At 39.4% G+C, this 23,443-nt stretch overlaps 1 protein-coding gene across 2 annotated transcripts in view; it reads left to right on the top strand.

Moving 5' to 3' along the window:
• The window catches only part of casr (calcium-sensing receptor), a 94,113-nt gene extending 79,738 nt beyond the window's left edge, over positions 1-14,375 (top strand). For both annotated transcript variants that reach the window (XM_072260309.1, XM_072260310.1), the window contains exons 5-7: positions 4,688-4,912; positions 7,637-7,760; positions 9,769-14,375. In XM_072260309.1, the coding sequence (XP_072116410.1) occupies positions 4,688-4,912; positions 7,637-7,760; positions 9,769-11,180 (1,761 nt within the window). In that variant the 3' untranslated portion in view covers positions 11,181-14,375. The remainder of the gene's footprint in view (positions 1-4,687; positions 4,913-7,636; positions 7,761-9,768) is intronic.
• The last annotated feature ends 9,068 nt before the right edge of the window (positions 14,376-23,443 follow it).

The following is a 23,443-nucleotide window of genomic DNA, read 5'->3' as shown; positions in this document are numbered from 1 at the left end:
CGCCACCCCGCCAACCTTATTCCGCCTACTGCGTTGCACTCAAATATAACGCCTTCAGTGCTGTATTCATGACCCTCTTTTTGATTTTGATCCCCTGTTATATTTTAATTCATACCACTGACAGCAATTTTTCCCTGTCATCTACCTGTCCATCCTCACAATCTCACTACACACTGCGTCTAGTTGTACAGCAACTGCTCCACCCTGAGCCGTATCACTCCAGTTCCCATCTCCTGCCAAATTAGATTAAACACTCCTCAACCCCTATAGCAAAACTGCCCCCAAGGATATTGGTCCCTCTTGGGTTCAGGTGTACCCCATCCTCTTTGTACAGGTCATACCTTCGCCAGAAGAGATCCCAATGATCCAGAAATCTGAAACCCTGCTCCCTGCACCAATTTCTTAGCCAAGCAATCCTCTGCCAAATCATCCTATCTGTACCCTCACTGGCATGTGGCACAGGCAGCAATCCAGATGTTCCGACCCTGGAGATCCAGCTTTTCAGCTTTCTGCATAATTCCTTATACTCTCTCTTCAGGACCTCCTCCTTTTCCCTACCTATGTTGTTAGTACCGATATGTACCATTCCCATTCCCCCTTTAGAATTCCAGACCTGATATGAGGCATCCTTGACCCTGGCCCCTGGGAGGCACATACTATCCGAGTGTCTCTTTCACATTCACAGAATCTCCTCCCTGCTTCTCTAATTATGAAATCCCCTATCACTACTGCACTCCTCTTTTTCCTCGTTCCCTTCTGAGCCAGAGCCAGATCGTACCAGAGTCCATTTCATTGTGGCTTCCCTGGTGGGTTATCACCTCTAACACTATCCAAAGCCGGATACTTATTACTGAAGGGGAACAGCCACAGGGGTACTCAGCACTGGCTGCCTATTCCCTTTCCCTCTCCTGACAGTCACCCAGGTACCTGCTCCTGCAACTTAAGGTGATTACTTCCCTATAGCTCCCGCCTGTCACCTCTTCATTTTCCCGTATGTGCCAAACGCCATCCAGTTCTTTAACACGGTCTCTAAGGAGCTGCAGCTTGATGCACTTTGTGCAGATGTAATTATCAGGGAGACTGGAAGTCTCACAAATTTCCCATGTCTCACACAAAGAACATACCACTACCTCCCAATCCAATCAGAGTGCACCAGATATCTACCAACAGAAAGAAAAACAACTTACTTAGAAGCTCCAGCTGCACTTGTCCTAGCCCACTCTTGCCAAAGCCAGACCATTCGTCGAGAGATGGTGATTGGGAAGAGTTGTTAACACGTTAGACTGCAATAAAATGATATTGTGCTATTTAATTATGTTAATTGTTCTTAATCTGAAATGGAAAATATTCTTTCATCACTGAAAGGGAAGGAATAAAACTAGTCTAATTGAAGCAGAAAGTGGAATAAATTAGAACCAAACCTAAAGATTCAAGCAACACACATCAAAGTTGCTGGTGAATGCAGCAGGCCAGGCAGCATCTCTAGGAAGAGGTACAGTAGGCGCTTCAGGCTGAGACCCTTCATCAGGACTAACCGAAAGAAGAGCTAGTAAGAGATTTGAAAGTGGGAGGGGGCACCTCCCCTTCCACTTTCAAATTTCTTACTAGCTCTTCTTTCAGTTAGTCCTGATGAAGGGTCTCGGCCTGAAACATCAACTGTACCTCTTCCTAGAGATGCTGCCTGGCCTGCTGCATTCACCAGCAACTTTGATGTGTGTTGCTTGAAATTCCAGCATCTGCAGATTTCCTCATGTTTGCAGCCCTAAAGACTGTTTTGTTGGTTCTGATTGTGAAATAGGCTCGATTTTGGTGTTGTCAAGAAACAAATATTCACTTGAGGAATGAGTCACAAATAAGACAAAATCTATTGAGTATATAAACTTAAGGAGTAAAAGTGGCAGAAAGCCATTCAGCCCCTCTCCTCACAGAACCTCATAGGCAATCTCTTCCTGGACTTGTCTCTTAAAATTCCCATGAAATGGTTACTAGCTAGAGGCAAGAACTCTGGTTTAATTTAAGAACCAATTAAACTGTAGATTCCTTAGAAGGCAAGAACCACTTGAATTGAATTAATTGCCTCAGTAGTCAAAGACCTCCAGTCAAAGAGGCAACTATCTACGGCCTCTCTTAGGCTTCATCCTGAATGCCAAGCAATTGAACCTTCTTGACCAACCACCCACTTGGCAATATGTCAAAGGGCTTGCTGAAGTCCATGTAGACAATGCCCATTTCCTTCAGCAACTTTCCTAGTAACCTCCTTGAAAAACTATGTAACTTTGATAAGACCAACTGTACCTCACACAAAACCATGATGACTATCCCTAGTCAGTCCCTGTCTACCCAAATACTTGTATTCAGTCCCCAAGAATACCTTCCAATAATTTATTGATGTCAGGTTCATAGTTTCTCAGTTCATTCTTGGAGCTTTTCTTAAACAATGAAACAACATTAGCACCATACCCATGGTTAAGGACATTTTAAATACCTCTGGGGTACCAGCCTCCCACAAGGTCCAAAAGAATATCTTGTCAGGCACTGGGGACTTATTCACATTACTGTGCCTCAAGACAGCAAGCACCTTTTCTTCTGAATTTAGCCCATGACTTCACTGCTGTTTCTCTTGCCTTCCCCACCATTCAATTGTTTCTCTCTCCCTCTTTACGTTGATCTTGACAAAAGCTACCACGAGCCATCAGCAAGATCTTAAATGTGCCTTTTTTGTCAAGTACAATTTCTCGCATTTTAAGTTGACTCTTCTATATGATAGGATCATACATTTAGCAAGTTGGAAAATCCTATGAAAGCAGTGTTTACAGCCCAGTCTATCACTGGTAAAGCCCTCCCCACCATTGAGATCATCTATATGGAGCACTATCACAGGAAGTAGCATCCATCATCAAGAACCCCAACCACCAACATCATACTCCCTTCTCTCTGCTGCTATCAGGAAGAAGGTACAGGATTCTCCAGACTGACTCCACCAGGTTGAGGAACAGTTACTCAACCATCTGGCTCTTGAACCAGAGGGGATAACTACACTAAACATCACTTGCCCCATCACTGAACGGTTCCCACAAGCTATGGACTCACTTTCAAGGACTCTTCCTCTCATGTTCTGGATACTTGTTGCTTACTTGTTTATTTTTTCTCTCTTTCTTTTTGTATTTGCACATTTTGTTGATTTTTTTGCACATTGGTTGTTTGCTCGTCATTTTGTGTGTGGTCTTTCATTGATTCTATTGTGTTTCTTGTTCTCACTGTAATTGCCTGTTAGAAAATGAATCTCAGGGTTGTATGTGGTGGTATATATGTACTTTGAATATAAAGTTACTTTGAACCTTTGTAAAGAATATAAACATACTTGAAGTACATAGTGCCTTCTCTTCACTACCTCCACAGTGTTGTGTATTTAATATTTCAATAATATTGAAGCAATCTTGTTTCTATATTGGTTAATTAACCATTCTTGTTTGTTTTAATTATGGGTAAAGCTACGTGAATTTCCTATGTTGTCATGCTACCACGTGATATGTATGTGCCTCGCTTAAAGTAAACTTAAAGACAGACCCATATTTTTGGACTCCTGTGTCTTCCTTTGATGTTTAATGTTTTGAAGATACAAAATACAACACTGACAATGAGGTATTTTTAAAAAATGAACCCAAGATGGCTACCGACCTGTTAAACACAGTGGGACATTCAAATTAAAAAAAAACAGTGAGGAATGTCAAGTAAAATACACAGCCCAGCACGTGTAGACTATCAGGTTAAAAAGAAGCATCACAGCACATATTCTTCAGAAGGGAAGACATGATTGAGTTTTTAAAAAAGTCAGAAGAGGGAAGATTTCTTGGGTTGTTAAAGAGAACGGAAGGATTCTTGGGTTGATCAAGAGTGAGTACTGGGAGATAATAATCAATAAAAAAAGAGCAGAAATGGCTGGCTATATTGGAAAGATTGACACATTTGATTACATGACAGGTAATTGTTTCATGTATACTGAGCTATTGGAACAGTATTTTGAAGCAAATGAAATAGCCAATGAGAAGCAAGTGCCAATTTTGCTGAATTCATTGGGTTTAAAGGCATAAGTTTGCTTTGAAGTTTGACTGTTCCAACAAAACCATCCGAAATGAACTTTGCTAATATTGTCAAAGTAATGCAGGAACATTTAGATCCAAAGCCAGTTGATTGCAGAATGCTTTAGGTTTCATAAGCGGAACCAAAAGGAAGGGGAGTCCATTTAAGTATACGTGGTGGAATTGAAGAGATTGTCTGAGCATTGTCAGTTCAGAAATGGTCTTAATGATGTACTGAGAGGTTGTTTAGTTTGTGGAATCCTACAAGAAAGCATTCAAAAACTGAAGTACAACTTACATTTCAAAGAACAGTTGAATTGTTGTTTCAATGGAAACTAAAGATAGATTTCTCAAGTACCTTATTTGTTCTTTGCTGTCTATACATGCTATGGACCTCTTTCTTCTTAACCAGGGCCTCATAATCCTTCGAAAACAAAGCTTCCCTAAACCTTGGATATTTTAAATGCATTTGTTTTGACCACTGCAATGACAATATACAATCAAACTTTTAAAAATAGTTACTGTGTAATGCTGTGCAAGGTGACTAGTGTACCAGAATGAATTATGTATGCAACATTTGTTACAATGACTTCCAAATTTCTACCCAGGTCCTCAATCACCTATTGCATTTGAAGTTTACAAACAGCATGGGCGAGCACGTCGATTTTGATGATCAGGGTGACCTCAAAGGAAATTACACAATTATCAATTGGCAGTTGTCCCATGAGGATGTGGTGTTTCAAGAAGTTGGCAACTATAATGCGTACGCTAAACCAAGTGACAGACTCAACATAAATGAAAAGAAAATCCTGTGGAGTGGATTCTCCAAAGAGGTATGAGATTAATTATTCACCACACATTTTACCTCACCCTTATAGCATTTGCAAGGTTAAAAAAATCCATCATTTGCATTCACTGTGCACTGTACTTCTGACATTCATTAAGAAGATCACTTAAGCTAAACTGCCATTATATTATGAAATTTAGTTAAAAAAAACTTCTGCTTTCTTTTTTTGCAGATAAAGTTATAGCTGAGTAATTTTTTAGATGGTTGTACTCACTGGATTAACTGTTCAAATGCCCAAATAGTGCAAGAATTCCACGATACTTTCACTGCACTGGGATCAATTCTATAGCTTTTTAAAAAATATACTCAGTTTATAGATGTGGGTGTTGCTGGTAAGGCCCATTTTATCATCCATTCCTGCTTACGGGGAGGTGTCATCTTGAAACATTGCAGACTAGGTGGTGTCAATAATCTCACAGTGGTATGGAGTAATAGGTTACAAAATTTTGCACCAACAGTATATTTAACAATCAGGAAGGTGTCTAGGAAGGGAAGATGCAGCTGGTGATATTGCAATGCATTTGATACCTCTACTGTTTGTTTTAACTAGGTCGTACATTTGAGAAATAAAGAAGACACCCTTGTAATAGCTGCAATTGTAGAATGGTCCTTAATCTGTTATTCTTGCAATGCATTTCCTATAATTTTTATATAAAACCCAGTTGCAATTATGAGAGATAAATGACTGATGATTATTTTTCTCATAAACATTTGGTTCTGAACAACAAAATGTCAAGCAATGGTGATAAAACTACCAGGCAGGAATATCAAGTACGAGAAGTCATTGGTCCATCAAACTCTTGTAGAGTTGTATTATGAATAGCTGTCAGACCAATCATTCTCCTGAAGGGGAAAATCTGCTAGGTGTATAATTTTAAAGGACAGGTTAAATGGCACCTTACAGGAAAGATGTAGACATTCAAAATGAAATAAATAATTTAGAAATGTAGATCTGTTGATGCTGTATCTCCCAAAATTATTACTTATTTCAGATATCACAGTGGATTTCACTTCAAGCTGTTGTCCAATTTAATTGTTTCTTAGTTGGCAACCAGCAGCATACTGATTTGGCAGAAATACTTCTTAATGAACAAATAATTCTTACAACCAACTTTTTTTAACAAAGACTCTCACTTTTCCTACCAAGAAGTCTGGCTGTCACAGGCAATAGAAACTAAACTACAACCATCCACCTTGGGTGCACCTGCTGCCCGTTCGATATCTCAGCTTTTCTGTAAACATCGGTAATGCTCATTAGGCTTATGAGGACTTTTGTTAATTATTTGAATGCAAGGGGTAGAATTGCAAATGCAAATAGTGTGCATGCATATAACACACACAGACACACACTCACTTGCTGTAATGTTGAATTTCAAGTTCAAAGCAACTATAGTTATGTGAAAAAGTCTTAGGCACATGTAAAGAAATTCTGCAAAGCAAAGACGCTTACAAAAATAATCCAATGTAAAGTTTATAAATATCAAAAAAAATAGTATAAAGAGCAGTAACAGTAAAAATCTATATTAAATCAATACTTGGAGTGACCACCCTTTGCCTTGGAAACGGAATCAACTCTGTTAGGTACACTGTCGTGCAGTTTTATAAGAAAATTGGCTGGTAGGTGGTTCCAAGCACCATAGAGAACCTGCCACAGTCCTTCTGCAGACTCTGGCTGTCTCACTCGCTTGCTCACTTGCTCATGCCGGCCGGTTTAGCGAACAGAGTGGCGGACACCCCTGCTGAAATCTGGAGGAAAACACACAGAGGATGCAGAGGGGGATCACAAAGGCAAGGAAGGAGGACCGGGTCGAGACAACAGAGACTTATGGAGAAGAGGAGTTCAGTGGGTCATAAAATGGGACGAGTTGACAGCGCTAGCCAGGAGTCAGAGAACATTTTTGGGAGTGCAGTGTTATGTGTTTTACTGAAACGGGGCTGCACGAGGACATACCCAACCAAAATTTTTCCATGGAGGGCTTCCAGACCGTTCGGGCTGACCGGAAGTGCACTGAGAGCGGTAAGCGTAAAGGAGTTGGAGGCTTGCTGTTCTGGTTAACAACGGATGGTGCAATCCTGGTCATATTACGATCCAGGAACGTGCTTGTAGACCAGATATTGAACTTTTTGCTGTTGGACTCCGGCCATATTCCACCGAGATACAACACTGGGCATCACGGGAGGTTGTTCCTGCCTGTGGCTATCGAACTTTGCAGCTCCTCCAGTGGAGGGTCAGACACCCTGAGCCAATAGGCTGGTCCTGGACTTATTTCCATCTGGCATAGTTTGCATATTGTTGTTTGATTGTTTGTGGTTTTTGTATTGCTATATTTATGCTCTATTCTTGGTTGGTGCAGCCGTAATGAAGCCCAATTTCCCTTGGGATCAATAAAGTATATCTATCTATCACGTAATGCCAGTGAAATCTTGATGATGTTGAGATCAGGGCTCTGCGGAGGCCCTATCATCAGGCTTATTGCACAGTACAGTACATATGAACAAATGTATAGTAGAAATGGGCCAAAAACAGCTACAAAAGAATAGTTACATGGCAGAATTGCTTTGAATAGAAATAGTTTGTTTTATATAGGTAGAAATATCGGAGTATGTAACAGCTCAATTACTGAGAGAGTAAGTAAACATAAATTTATTCAAATTAACTAAGCTTTTCAATCAAAGTTCTAAAATGTCCTGTCTCTATTTGGTTTTGCAGGTTCCTTTTTCCAACTGCAGCCGAGATTGTGTGCCTGGCACCAGAAAAGGGATCATCGAGGGAGAACCCACCTGCTGTTTTGAATGTGTCGCGTGTGCAGAAGGAGAGTTCAGTGATGAAAGTGGTAATTAAGACTGTTTTTACACGTAAAAGTACCTGAGACTGGTACAAAAGTTTAATTCTCAGTCAATTTTCTTTGGAAATGTGTAGACTACAATGATGTGTTCAACGAAACTACTTTCATTAGGTACCTTTAGAGGAGATTGGCTCTACCAGGTTACCTATGTTTAAAAGAACTAGCAAAATGTATAAGTGAAGAAATTCAACACTGTTACATTTAAAAAGTGGATAGCTTCAGTTATAAATCAGGAGGAGGTCTTTTTGCTCTCCCTACAATTCCCGAAGCTGTCTACTGCTACATTCAGGCAATCTGCTAAAGAGCAAGCAACCTGGGTGTTTGCAACGGATCGACATACAAATGGTAACAACTGTAAGTTCGGATCTCATGCAAATTATTTGGAGAAATTCGCTAAGATGGGAAGGTTGGAAAATGAATTCCAGTAAGGAAGCTGAAGACCCTACTAATAATACTGAAGTATTGAGATAATAGAACACACAGTCAGCAAAGAATATAAAATGGGAAATAAGGCTAGTGGAGACTGGTGTCAGCAGTCGCAGACAAGCAGATGGGTTAAGACATGAATGGTGATCATTCTGATAAGCTCTAGTGTGTAACAGATGGACTTGAAGAAGCAGGTACAGTGTGTGGTGGGGAATTCAAGGCAGGATTAAATTTGTAGCTGCATGTATGGTTTAGAGGAGCTAAACAGGAAGTGCTTATACTGTTGGAAAAGAAATACAGTAGGTGGTCAGTATATCAAACACATTTGTCATTATGAATTTAACAAAAAAATTCTTGATTTTTTTTATCCCAGAACATGATGTTAGTTTTGGTAGTCAGTCTGAGGCAGCAGATATTTTTAGACTTCAGTCCTTAAGTACTTCGCTGGAAGGGAGTGGAATGTAATTTCCACCACTGTTGCTGTCTTCCATCCTCCACCCTTACTGACATCTCCATTTCCTGGACATCCGCTCTTACCTCACCTTTCCGCCGCCTTAAAAGTTCCTCTTGGCCTTAACTACCATCCTATAAGCCTCAACACATCATTCAACACACCATTCTTTGCACCATTCTTTTCATCCACCATCTCCAAAGGAATCCTACCACCAACCATATCTTTACCCCCCCTCAACTCTCCACATTTTGCAGGGATTACTCCCTCCTTGATTTCCTTATCCATTCATCCCTCCTCACTAATCTCCCTTACAGCACATCATCCTGCAATTGGCCGAAGTACCATTCACCTCCTCCCTCACCTCCATTCAGGGCCCAAACAGTCCTTCCAGGTGTGGGAACACTTCACCTGCAAATCTGCTGGGGGTCCCTATTGTAGCTGGTGCTCCCAGTGTTGCCTCATCTACACCGGTGAGATCCGTCGTAAATTGAGGCACTGCTTCATCGAGCACCTCTGCTCCATCCACCAAAAGCAGAACTTTCTGGTGGTCCAACAATTTGTTTCCAACTCCCATTCCCACGTCTGTCTATGGCCTCCTCTTGCGCCATGGTGGGGAGGAGGGTCAGCGCCTTATGTTCTGTTTGGGTGGCCTCCAACCTTTTGGCATGAATATCGATTTCTCCTTCCAATGAAGAGATATCTCCCTCCTCTCTTTTTCTATTCCCCACTTTGGCCCCTTACCTCTTCACATCTGCCTATCACCTCCCCCTGGTGCCCTGCTTCCTTTCCTTTCTCCTATGGTCCACTCTTCTCTCCTATCAAATTCCTTCATCTCCAGCCCTTTGCCTTTCTCACCTTCCTGGCTTTGCCTATCACCTTCTAGCTACCCCTCTTCCCCTCACACCATTTTTTAAATTCTGGCATCTTCTCCTTTCTTTTCCAGTTCTGATGAAGGGTCTTGGCCTGAAACTTCAGCTGTTTGTTTATTCCCATAGATGCTGCCTGATCTGCTGAGTTCCTCCAACATTTTGTATGTGTTGCTTTGAGTTTCCAGCATCTGCGGAATCTCTTGTGTTTCTAACTATACCTGATCGGTTGTTTCTTTTTCTTCTTTAGATGCAAGTGCGTGTACAAAGTGTCCCAATGACTTCTGGTCAAATGAGAATCACACATCATGCATTGCCAAGGAGATTGAGTACCTGTCATGGACTGAACCGTTTGGAATTGCTCTGACAATATTTGCTGTGCTCGGAATATTGATTACTTCCTTTGTTTTGGGAGTTTTCATTAAATTCAGAAATACTCCAATCGTGAAAGCCACCAACAGAGAACTGTCCTATCTCCTTCTCTTCTCTTTAATTTGTTGTTTTTCCAGCTCATTGATCTTCATTGGAGAACCCAAAGATTGGACATGTAGACTGCGACAACCTGCATTTGGAATCAGCTTTGTATTGTGCATTTCTTGCATTCTGGTTAAAACAAACCGTGTGCTATTAGTCTTTGAGGCCAAGATCCCAACAAGCCTCCATCGGAAGTGGGTTGGCCTCAATTTGCAATTCCTATTGGTTTTTCTCTGTATTCTTGTGCAAATTGTTACGTGTGTCATTTGGCTTTACACAGCACCCCCTTCAAGTTACAGAAATCATGAACTAGAAGATGAAATTATTTTTATTACGTGTGATGAAGGCTCCTTAATGGCACTTGGTTTTCTCATCGGTTACACGTGTCTGCTTGCTGCTATTTGTTTCTTCTTTGCCTTTAAGTCTCGCAAGCTCCCAGAGAACTTCAATGAAGCCAAGTTCATTACTTTTAGCATGCTGATATTTTTCATTGTCTGGATCTCATTCATTCCTGCTTATGTCAGCACCTATGGGAAATTTGTTTCAGCTGTAGAGGTCATTGCCATACTTGCATCAAGTTTTGGTTTACTTGGATGCATTTATTTTAACAAATGCTATATTATTTTGTTCAAGCCGTCAAGGAACACCATTGAAGAAGTCAGATGCAGTACGGCTGCCCACGCTTTTAAAGTCGCTGCGAGGGCAACTTTGCGACGCAGCACCATGTTTCGTAAGAGGTCCAATAGTATAGGTGGTTCAACTGTATCATCGCCATCATCTTCAATCTGCAGCAGGAATGCCCACGATGAACCCATTACCATGGAGATGCAGAGGTGTAGCAAGCAGAAGGTCAGTTTTGGCAGTGGAACTGTCACCTTATCTCTGAGCTTTGAGGAAACCGGAAGGTATGCGACTGTTAGCAGGAACATGAGGAGGAGAAATTCGATGGATGCCAAAAATAGTGACGACATTCTGATGAAGCACAATGTTTTGATCCCCCTTCAGAAATGTGACACGGGAAATGACACACAATGCAAGATATCAGGAAAGAATGGGTCTGGAACTTTTCAGTCTCTGGATGATAGCAAAGAATGTACCAAAAGTGCTGAAGAAATCTCCTCCAACACTTCAGTAAATCTGAGAAATCTTGTTGATGGCAACATTGTAGATAATGACATAAATTCTTAATGATGGTTGTTGCTTTCAATTTGGGCAGTATAAACTCAGATAATTCCAGCATATTGTGGAATGGTATTGGTGCAGAATTAACACACAAAATTATGCTTAGGACAACTACCCAAGTGCCAATTAAAAATAATAAATAAGCCCCAAGCCTGACCTATAGGAGAATAAGGGCTAGTTTCTGGATTTTCCCATAATGAGGAATGCCAACTGTAAAATAAAATGTGAGCCTAGCAATGTAAGAGCTAAGTCAGAAACATGAAAGTAAACAAAATCTTAAAGCAGGATGGCCTGTGGACACAACATTTAAAAGCATCATTCTTTCAACAAACAGCAACTCAATTTACTTGAAGGGCAATTGAAATTATGATTGCACAAAGTATGTTTTTGTGTTGATATGATGGCTCCATTCATGTTGCAAACAAACTTATGTATCAGAGAAGTACTGAATTGTCTAACACAATGTTAAAAATGTTGCTGGTGTCACAAGAAACTTTTTGATATGCTTTAAGATCTTTATGCTGTTATTAAAATTAATTGCTCAAGCACAATACTATTGTTGTATTAACACAGTTGTTTTTTTTAACACAAATTTAGCCAAGTGTATGGAAACACCATGGCAACTAAATGTTGCAAGAAGCAAGGTCCATCAAATGTGACTCCGGAAACTTGCAGCAACATGTGATCATATTACTTCACCATCGTCATTATTGTACTATGTTACACCAACTTATCTCATTTGCAAATGAATGTTAAAGTGAGTGTTAATTGTTCAAAGAGCAGAGAAATAAAGAACAATTATAAATATCAGAAACGTAGGTGATGTAGAAAAATTACACATGTTGTTATCAGATAGAAGTCATCATATTGATGAAGGAAAGTGACTTAAACTGAGCTGGGTGCTGAAAGAATTCTATAGTGGAAAATGCAAGTTAAAGAATCAGGAAATTAGTATTAGAAAGAAGCAAGACATTTACTTCAGGATAATGGTTGTGGAGATTTTTCTAAGGATTATTGAAGTGAACAGCACATATTGGCTCATATAGAACATTCCTGGGATTGAGATACTGCTCCGATGAGTAGATAGCAGAGAAGCTTTGAAAAAAGTGAGTGTCTTAGGCTAAAAATTCTAAGGTTTTGAACTTGTGCATCTTACATCTACTAAAAGTTATTTTGTAGTATATTCGTATTAAAGTTTGGTAAAGCAAAACCTGTACCACAATGTTTCAGTTCCAGTATTAAGACCAATCCTGTTTTAACACGCTGGTACTAATGGGTCTGGTCACATGAGCCATGTGACCACATGGTTGTACGGACAATTGTGTCAAAGGGAAACGGAGGAAAGGCAGTGGTGTGAGTCCATCAGAAAGCGACAATGATAATGTAGAGTTTGTAAGTAAATTGTAATGATGTGGTTTAGGATGGATAGTAAGTAAATCAAGTATTTTAACAATTATTAAACCTATAATCAACAGTCAATGGCTTTAGAAAAGGAGGGAAAAAATGAAACAATGATGATGAAGAACCTAGGACTGAAATACCATGATGGAGGTGACGTGGAACTAGTAGAATTACGTGACTGTTAACAAATCATAGTTTGGTAGCAATGTAATTTATGGTATTAATGAAAGTGCTAATACAGTGAGAAGGAAACATTCTAACAATGGCAAAACAAAATGGGACAAACTAGCAGCTAATGACAGTGGTGATTAAGTGAAGTAACAATGCAAGATTATTATCACAGTCTTATTGAAAGAATAGTGTTATTGAAACGATGTCACAACAATAAAGACATTATATGAGATCAATAGACAACAGTAATAAAACCACTTAACAGTAGTGAAATAGCAATGGATTTTCAGCAAGCGCAGAATCTTTTGTGTATAGCAATCGAGGAATATGACAGCAATTAAAGAGAAATAATGGCGCAGTGTATCAATGAGAGACGTGTTAGTGGAACATGGTAACATTTGAAACAGAAATTGTGCGGCTATAGGAAAAAATGCACTTAAAATTACCACATTATTTATTGGACAGGATGTATAACTGAAGTGATGACTACTCATTTCTGAAGCATTCTTAAGTTCAAGGTTCAAAGCTCAAAGTAAATTTTATTATCAAAATATGTCTATGTCACCATATACAACCCTGAGATTCACTTTCTTGCAGCCATACTCAGCAAATCTATAGAATAGTAACAATAACAGGATCAATCAAGATCAACCAGAGAACAGGAAGCAACAAACTGTTCAAATGCAAATATAAATCAATAGCAATAAATAATGAGCACATGAATTAATGAGATAAAGGTTCCTTAAAGTGAGATCATTGGTTGCAGGAATATTTCAATGGTGGGGCAAGTGTGTGCAGTTGTTCCCTTCTATTCAAGAGCCTGATGGTTGAGGGGTAGTAACTCTTCTTGAACCTGGTGTTGTGAATCCTTGAAGCACCTGTACCTTCTGTCTGATGGTAGCAGCAAGAAAGGAGCATGTCCTGGGTGGTGGGGATCTCTGATGATGGGTGCTACTTTCCTACAGCAGCTTTTCATGTAGTTGTGCCCAGTGTTTGGAAAGGCTTTACCCATGATGTGCTGAGCCAAGTCATGTAGGATTTGTAGGATTTTCCATTCAAAGGCATTGGTGTTTTTGTACCAGGCCGTGATGCAGCCAGTTAATATACTCTTCATTACACATCCACTGAAATTTGTCAAAGTTTTAGATGTTATGCCGAATCTCTGTAGCCTTATGAGACTTGTTATTTTCTGATTTGAATGTTTTGAATTATATAACAGAACAATACAACACAACAAATATCATAACTAGGCAAGCTGAGTTTTGTAAAACTGTGCAGCCAAATAACTGAATTGACTTTATCCTATCTCACTATATTACAAACATTTGAAGTATTTTTAGTGAAATTGAATTTCTGGTATTGTTAAGTTGGTTGATTAAATGGTAAATTGAGCCACCTGAAGCTGTGACCACAATTGCCACCGAGATTATGAAGATGTTTTATTGTATTTGTAGTTGAAACGTGGACTCCTACTAAGTGCAACAGGAATATAATAACTGTAACAAAAATTTATTAAGATTATGTTAAAAATGAAAATTGTATTTTAAATATCAGATGTGTAAAATTGGTAATTTCATCTGCACATTAAATGCATATTTCTTGATAAATAGTTACTTAATTGAATTGAAACATGTATTTTTTGTAGGTTTTTGATACAATGTATTCAGTGATCAGATTTCCTTGGTTTCAATTAACCCCAATTCAAGAAAATCACATCAAAAGTATATCCATATTAGCTTTTGGTCTTAAGCTTAGAAATCAAACTTGAACCCATTTTAAAATTTCATGATTTAATTCCCCAGTGTGAGCTGCAACACTTTCAAAGCTCTATGCCAATATCATCACATCATTATTAATAAAGCAGGAAGCATAAAAATAAGATTACCATTATTACTCTTCCTGCAGATCTGTCATTTAGGATCTCCACAAGATTAGTTGGAGAGGACTCTCACAAAGGGCATTCATCAGACAAATAAGTATTGAAGAACATAAAAGACTTGGAAGTAATGAACAAAACAGGTTGCTTATTATTTTAAATGTATAATTCCATCTGTGGCTTTGGCAAAGCAAGCATAATATTCTTCGTTCTGCCTGTCCCCCGCACTGGCACACATTTCATTCCTTTAATCCTTGTAGAATCAAATGCCACATGTTCCTCTTATTAAAGAGGTAGGAAGGGGGGGTGTGTGTGTTGGTGCTGGTCTGATGCTCCAAATGTTCCTCTTAAACTAGCTCAGGATCCTAAAAACAACTCCTCCAATGATAACAGCCTTTCATTTCATACATATTAACACAATGGGCCACCAACAATGCCAATTGGTGCATCTGCCTTAACTGTGAGCCTTTCCTCTAGTTTTCCCATTAACCTTCTTATAAACAGCATTGGATGATCACTTTCTCAACTATAAGTACTTGCTATCCGAGGCATGGGTTTTTAAGCTAATAGAAATGCAAGAGCATGTGCAGAGATTTTATTGAACACCTTTGAAGAAACACATTAAACACATGTGCATATCCTTAACCTGTTCAATGATTCTAGTTAGGGTCGGCAGGTATAGGGTAGGGGATCATATTCCTGTTGGCACCTTTCCATCCCTGCAAATGGCAAATGACCTTGCTCAGGACTTGTCTAGGAAAAGAGAAGGTGGTTTAATTATTGAACAACTGTGCCGCTGTCTTAATAATTCAATGAAGAATCACAGGAACACAATTTTATTTCCCTTTCTGTGTCTCCTTAAGAGGCACTGCTCATTGTTCACCATTTCAACCTTGCACTCCTGCAAATTTCTCACAGAAGAGTGGTACAGGAGGAGGAAAGGAAAAAGGAAAGATGTTGTCGACAAGGTACTTCAGAGTCATGGCTGAATGATACTGATGCCTCTTAAATCCTGTGCTGTCGGCAGTGCTCTCCCCACCCCTCCTGCCCCCCACTGCAAAAATCCAGTGGAAACTGGAGCAACAGTGGGGGGGGGGGGCAGGAAATCTTCCCCAGAATAATCCTTCTTGGAAAGGCTCCAACCCAAAAAGTGAATCCTCATTTCCGTGAGGTAATGACTGGTCTGGTTTTATTTTGTTTCAGATGTTTATAACATTTTTAATTTTATTGCCAGCTGCTTTAGATTGTTGAGCTGTATTGGTTTTCACATTACTTACTGGAATGCAGGGCTTAGACTTACTTTAATTTAGTATCATGTTACTGTTTTGTTTAAAATATATGTGACCTCACTCTATTAGTCAAATGGGTCATGCTTTTTAAAATTTCTGGCCCAATTTAAATTTAACATTAATTAGTAACCAACCTGGCTGGACATCCTCTTGAAGCATATGAATTAGGAGCAAGAATAGACCACTGGCACCCACACACCTGCGCCACCATTCAATAAAGTCATGTCTGATCCGATTACAATATCAACTCCATATTCCCTCCTATCTACAATAACCTTCCATCTTCTTGCTTATCAATATCTATGTTTGCTGTAAAGATATTCAAAGGTGCTGTCTTTGCATCCGTTGAGGAAGAGTGTTCAAAAGAGTCACAATACCTAGAGAGAAAAAAAATTACTAAACTCTTGCCCTAAATTGGCAACTCTAATTTCAGACGATCACACTGGTTTTAGATTCTCCCACAACAGGAACTATGCTGTACACAGTCGCACTGTCAGAATTTTACATGCTTCAATCAAGTCATTCTAACCTCCAGTGAATGTAAGCCATTCTTCTTCAATCTTTCCTCATACAACAACCCACCCATTCAAAGTATCAGTTGAAAGAAAAGACCTAACTTCTGCTGAATCTTCAAATGCTAGGTTTCAATAGTTTTGTAGAATGGGATTGAGAGGGATAATAAATCAGCCATGATTGAACGGCAAACTAGACTCAATGGGTTGAATGACCTAATTCTGCTCCTGTTTTATGTCCTAAAAATCTTTTACCAAAATTTAACTGAACCATACAAGAACATTGTAATTAATTCAACACTATAAAAAATGAACGTTAAATGTGCCATTGCCAGCCTTAACAAATTTCAAAGAACAAATAATTAGTTTTTAACAATCTCTCCAAAGGGAAATGAAAGCTCTGTAATACGTTTGTTTATGAACATACAGCTTAAAACTAACTCAACACCCACATGGGAGATTGGTCAAGAAGGTTCATTCACTTTGCATTCAGGACAAGGTAGCAAATTGGATTCAATATTGGCTCAACGGGAGAAACCAGAGTGGCAAATGGTTGCCTCTCTGACTGGAGACCTGTGACTAGTGGTGTGTCGCAAGGATTCATGCTAGGTCCATTGAAATTTGTCGTCTGTATCAATATCTGGATGAAGTTGTGATTAACTGGATCATCAAGTTTGTGGGTGACACCAAGATGGGGTGGGGGCATTAGTGGACAGCAACAAAGACTATCAAAACTTGAAGTGGGATCTGAACTCACTGAAAAAAAAAAGGGCTTAAAACTGGCAGATGGAATTTAAAGTGTGAGTTGCTGAATTATGAGAGAACAAACCAGGAAAAGACTGACACAGTAAATGCTTGGGCACTGAGAAGTGCAGCAGAACAAGGGGATCTGGGAATACAGATCCATATTTCCTTGGAAGTGGCATCACAGGTAGATAGGATCATAAAGAGAGCTTTTGGCACATTGGCCTTCATAGAATCAAAGTATTCAGTACAGGAGTTGGGATGTTATGTTGACGTTGTATAAGACATTTACGAAGCCAAATTTAGTGTATTGTGGGCAGTTCTGGACACCTACCTAGGGGCAAGATATCAATAAATCAGGAAGAGTACAGAGAAACTTACAAGGACATTGCCAGGACTTGGGAATCTGAATTATAAAGAAAGGTTGAATAGGTTTGGATTTTATTCACCGGAGAACAGGAGAATGAGGGAAGTTTTGACTGAGGTATACAAAATTATGAGGGGTATAGATAGAATAAATGCAAGCAGGCTTTTTCCATGGTGGTTGGGCGAGACTAGAAGTAGAAGTCATAGGTTATGGGTGAAAGATGAAATACTTAAGGGGAACCTAAGGAACAAATTCTTCACGGTGAGGGTGGAATGTGCTGCCAGTGAAAGTGGCTGTGGGTTCGATTACAGCATTTAAGAGAATGTTGGATAGGTGTCTGGATGAGAGGCCTGTGGACAGATATGGTCCAGGTGCAGGTCAAAGAAACTAGGCAGAACAAAATTTGGCATCGGCTAGATGGGTCAGTTTCTGTGCTGTATTGCTGTATAACTATAGGACTCTATCTCAGGAAGCTGTTTCTGGTAAACTAACTATAATAATTCTGGTTTTAGCTCATTTGCAGAAGTACTTATGAAGAACACGTTGATTTTTTTCCCCATTTCCTGTCCTGAACACATTGTCGCACTTTCTGTGTTAGCGTTTCAAGGTGATGAGTAGTTTCCTCAAATAGTCTATTAGTTATTTGGTTCAAAGAGACTGGTGATGGGAAAAGCCATTAGAGCTGAACCTGGTCTTATGATTACGCAGGAACAACAGCCATTTCTAAGATATGCCATTGAACAGCAAATGGGAACAAGAACAGTAATGGTTTCTCTTCCTCAGTAAATATATAATGGTGTCTCTAACTTAGCACTGCTGGGCAACTTTTGGTCATTGCAGACAGTTTCATTTTGTTTTTCACAAATGCACACAACTCAACCACAGCTTTAAATCAGGAAGTTTTGAAAAATGTGGCTAAAATGTCATTATTTTCCAAGTTTCTTGGAGACTTGGCAGGTGAACCTTTGAAAAATGTAATTCCTGAAGTATTTATGCCCACTTGAATTGAAAGACAATATAAAGACCTTACCATATGGAGCCTAGGCTCAATTGTACCTCTCCTTTTTATGTCCAAAGTTTGGGCATTCTATTGCTCCACTTTGGAGAATTAAGCACATATTCTCGACTGACAAATAACCACAGTACCAAATGTTGTACTTAGGAATGGCCTTCTTTCAGAGGTGGTATTAAACGGAGGTGTAGTCTGTACCAGTCAGGTTAACCCAAGTTTTTTTGGCTTGTATTTAAATACAAGCAGGGACATTTTCTTGGCTATTGTCATCATTATTTGGAATGGAAATTTCATTCAGAGCAATTTTTGGGCAATTATTGGGAGCTGTGGGTTTGTAATGTACACTGCCTGAAGCTACATGGTTTAGCTTAAGGCATTATCTACCCTTCCTCCACTGCTCTATATTGATTTGGTTGGCGCTAAAATCAAAAACTAGCTACCTTAGTGGTGTGGTGGCCCTTACATCAATCCTAATGCAAGGTCTTGACTGGAATTTTTGCCTATCCTTTTGCCTCCACAAGCACTGCTTGGCACACTGAGTTCCTCCAGCAGATTATTTTTTGCTTCAGATTCCACCAGACTCTTGTGTCCTGGTCCTTGGCTAATAGCTGGAAGTTGTTAATAGGAGAGGAAGTATGGAATTATTGACTACAAGGAAAGAAAGCAGGAGAATCAGAGCTCCTTGACGACCCCTTGGGGGAACAAAGCTCAAAGAAAAGGTAGGGAACCAGTGGTTAAAAGACCAATGAGTGGAAATCAGAGGTTGGCGATTCTTGAAACAAGTTACTAAAAGATCTAAGCCAGGGGGATTTACTCTTACAGAAAAATCTCGTCCTGACACATTCACCCTCTTTCAATTGTCCTAAGAGATTACCCATATTGCCTCTTGGTGCCAGAGCTTCCTGCTCATAATAAAGCAAGCCCCAAAATTCCTAATCCTATTTGATGTGTCTTTCCGGCTGGTGGAACAATGTTACTGCTGCTATGCTTTTAAGATCAGTAAAGCCACCATGTCCCTAGCACAATCAGATTTGTCCCCCCTCCCCACGATATTGGGGGGTAACAAAATAGCATGGACAGAGTATTTGCTAATAGAAAACAGAGTCAGGATAGCATTTTCAGGTTAGTATCTGTAACTAGTAGGACGCCAAAAGGATTAATGCTGGAGCTTCAACTATATACAATGAATTAAATGAGGTAACTGAGTATATTGTAAACAATTGTGTTGATGATACAGAGATACGCGGGTTTAAAGTGAAAGGGAGTTGGTTTAGAGGGGATCTGAGGGATGAACTTTTCACAGAAAATTATCTGGAATGAATTGTCAGAGGAAGTGGTGGAGGCAGGAATAATAGCAATTTTTAAGATGCATCTGGGCAAGTACTTGAATGAGCATGACAAGGAAGGATATGGAATTAATGCAGGCAAGTGGAATTAGTATAGACAGCCATGATAGTCAGCATTGATATAGTGGGCCAAAGGGCCTGTTTTTATGTTGTATGAAAACAAAGTTGTAAGAAGGACTCAAAAAGATACATTAAGTGAACAGGCAAAAAATTTGACAATTAGCATATACAGTGGGAAATGAGATCTTATCCACTTTGATAGAAAGAATAGAAAAAAAAGAATGTTGTTTAAAATGAGAGACTGAAGTGTTGTACCATGCAGGTACAGGAAATAATTAGGAAGGATAATGCAAAGTTGACCTTTATTTTAAAAAAGATGGAGAATTAGGTATTCTTTGTTTACAACTGCAGAGGGTTTGATGATCTCAACTTGGTGTAATGCATACAATTTTGTTTTCTCCTTATATAAGTAGGGATATACTTGCATTGGAGACAGGAATCAATTCAGGGAATCTTCTCTGAATGGTTGGCATGACGACAGGTTGAGCAGGTTAGGCCATGCACATCAGAGATCAGAAAGATGAGAGATAGTCAAGGCTGATGCTGAGATAATACATCCCTCCTAATGGGATTGAGAACTTGAGAGTATGGTTTCAAAATAAGCAATTAGTGATTTAATATGAAGTTGAGGAGAATTTATATTACAGCATCATAAATCATTGGAATTTTCTTCTCCACAAAGTTGTGATGGCTGAATTATTGGATATATTCAAGGTTGCGATAGACAGATTTTCAGTTGACAGTCAAGGATTATGGAGAATAAGCTGAGGCCAAAACCACAACAGTCATGGTCTTATACCACTGGTTTGCTCTGCATCTATTTCTTGTATCTTCTCCTTCAACCAAAAGCTGATGCCAATTGAATCCAGTTGTTCATTATAATAACATACATTTGTGGAAATTCCTGTATTAAGGAAGTTGGTTTAAGTTGTTTCTCGCCCAATAAAACTAAGGCATGTTGTGTTCTTTATATTTATACGCACCATGGGTTACTAATAAAGAATCATATTTTGGAAGAAATAGAAATTTTATTTACAGCAACAACCAAACCACGTTTTTACAGTATCATGTTCTCGATCATTCTATCATTTCTGCGCATGCTCAGAACTCTCTTCAATCACGTTCTGACACTTCATATCACCACATCTTCCTTTCCTTAAAAAGAAAAACAATTAGCAACATTGACCAGAGAAAATGCATAATTTGATATGTTTCTATCAGTCTCTCTGGGGGGTTTATGAACACGAGTAGACCTTCTAAGTGGTTAACACAGTTCTTGTGTTTCATTGTTATTTCCATGTTTTGTCTGGTCTGCATCAGTTAACTGAAACTCTGAAGTTGGCTCTTTCTTGAGGTCTTTGCGATTTCTTCTTAACATTGCTCCTTCTTATGTTTGGACCATGTATGATCTGGGTTGTACTTCCTCAAGTACTGTAGCTTTCTGTGTCCATGTGTTCATTTTGTCTTGTATCCTTACTTCATCTCCTTGGTGCAGTTTAGGTAATGGACAAGAATATTTGTCAAAGTATATTTTCTGCTTTGCTTTGTGTTCATTTTTCCATCTTCTCACCTGTTCACCTCCCTCTGTTCTCAGAAGGCTCTCACCTATTGGCAGACTGGATCTCAAACGGCGTCCCATCAAGAGCTGAGCAGGTGAAAATCCACATTCAAGTGGAGTAATGCGATAGGCTAACAAAGCTTTATAAAAATCACTCCCACTATCTTTCGCTTTGTGCATCAATTTCTTGATAATTCCTACCGACTTCTCAACTAATCCATTGGACTGAGGGAAAAATGGACTAGATGTTGTATGAACAAAGCCCCATTCATGCACAAAATGTCTCATGCGTTCACCATTGAATTGTGGACCATGAAAACTTCATCAGGTACACGATGTCAGGAAAAAACTGATTTCATGCATGTAATTACATTCTCTGCTGTTGTTCTGCTCAGACCACACACTTCAGGGTACAATGAGTAGTAATCTGTTATTAATAGATTATCTTTGTTGTCAGTTACAAAAAGATCAACGCCTACCTGCTGATAAGGTCTCCGAGGACTAGGATGTGGATGCAGTGGCTCCTTAGGGTTACTAGGTTGGTATTTAAGGCATATTTGACAAGAAGACACCAATTCTGCAATTTCTTGATTCATCCTGGGCCAAAAAGTCACTTCCCGTGCCCCCCTCTTACATTTTTCAATACTTAGGTAGCCTTCATGTATTTTCCCAAGCATTCCTTTTCGGAGACTTTTAGGAATCACAATTCTGCTACCTTTGTACAATATCCCATCCACAACAGAAAGTTCTGATCTGTGGTCCCAATAATCTTGTACTTCTGAGGTACAGTCATGCTTATTATCTGGCCATCCATCCATCACCACTTGTATTACCTGACTGAGAATTTTGTCCTTCTCTGTCTCAAGATGCAGCAGTTTCAACTTTTCAGCAGAAACAGATACAGTTTCTATGATCAAATCAACAAATGCCTGAACATCAACAGCGTCCCTGTGACTGTCTTTTGTTGTTGGATCCACAGCTCTGGAAAGTGTATCAGCCGTGTACATGAATTTTCCAGGTGTGTATGACATATTCAATGCATATCTTTGCAATTTGATCATCATTCACTGAACTTACAAAGGACAGTCACTTAAAGGTTTGCGAAACAATGCAATCAGAGACTTATGATCAGTTTCAACATCAATAGATTACCCTGACACAAACTGATGAAATCTCTCGCAAGCAAACATAATGCTGAGCAATTCTTTTTCAATTTAGGCATACCTTGTTTCTGAATCAGATAATGAACGAGATGCATATGCCACTAGTGGCCATTTCTTATCGTGTTTCTGGAGTAATACAGCCACTAATCCTGCTTGAGATGCATCACATAAGATTTTGATGGGTCTCTCAGCATCATAAAATTTCAACACAAGTTCTTTAGTAAGCACCTTCTTGAGATTTTGCCATGCCTTCTCCTGTTCATGATTCCAGCTCCATTCATTTTTCTTTTCTGTTAGCTGCCTCAATGGAGCAAGCTGTTCCAAAAGATTGGGTATGAATTTTCCCCTTATGTTGACCATTCCCATAAACCTTTGAACATCCTTTTTACATTGTGGTCTTGGCACGTTCTCAATAGCAGAAACCTTCAATGGATCAGGACGCAGAACCCACAAAGGTAAGTTCAGTCACTCCTAGCTGATGTTTGTCTGCATTCAACTTCAGGTTTGCCTTGCGTGTTGCCTCAAAGACTTGTCTGAGTCTAGCGTCATGCTCTTGTTTAGATGATCCCCAAACAATGATATCGTCCATGGAAGTATCCACGCCCTCAATGTGCTCATATCGCATGTGAATGGTTTTATGGTACACTTCAGGAGCTGATGCAATTCCAGACAGAAGCCAAGAAAACAATATCTGGCAATAGCAGTGTTAAAGGTACGCAACTTTGAACTCGGTTTATCCCGATTAAATTGCCAGAATCCAGAGGATGCAT

The sequence above is a fragment of the Mobula birostris genome, chromosome 6, assembly GCF_030028105.1.
Source record: "Mobula birostris isolate sMobBir1 chromosome 6, sMobBir1.hap1, whole genome shotgun sequence".
NCBI lineage: Eukaryota > Metazoa > Chordata > Chondrichthyes > Myliobatiformes > Myliobatidae > Mobula > Mobula birostris.
Note: the sequence above shows the minus strand (reverse complement) of the source record. Positions and strands in the feature narration are given on the sequence as shown.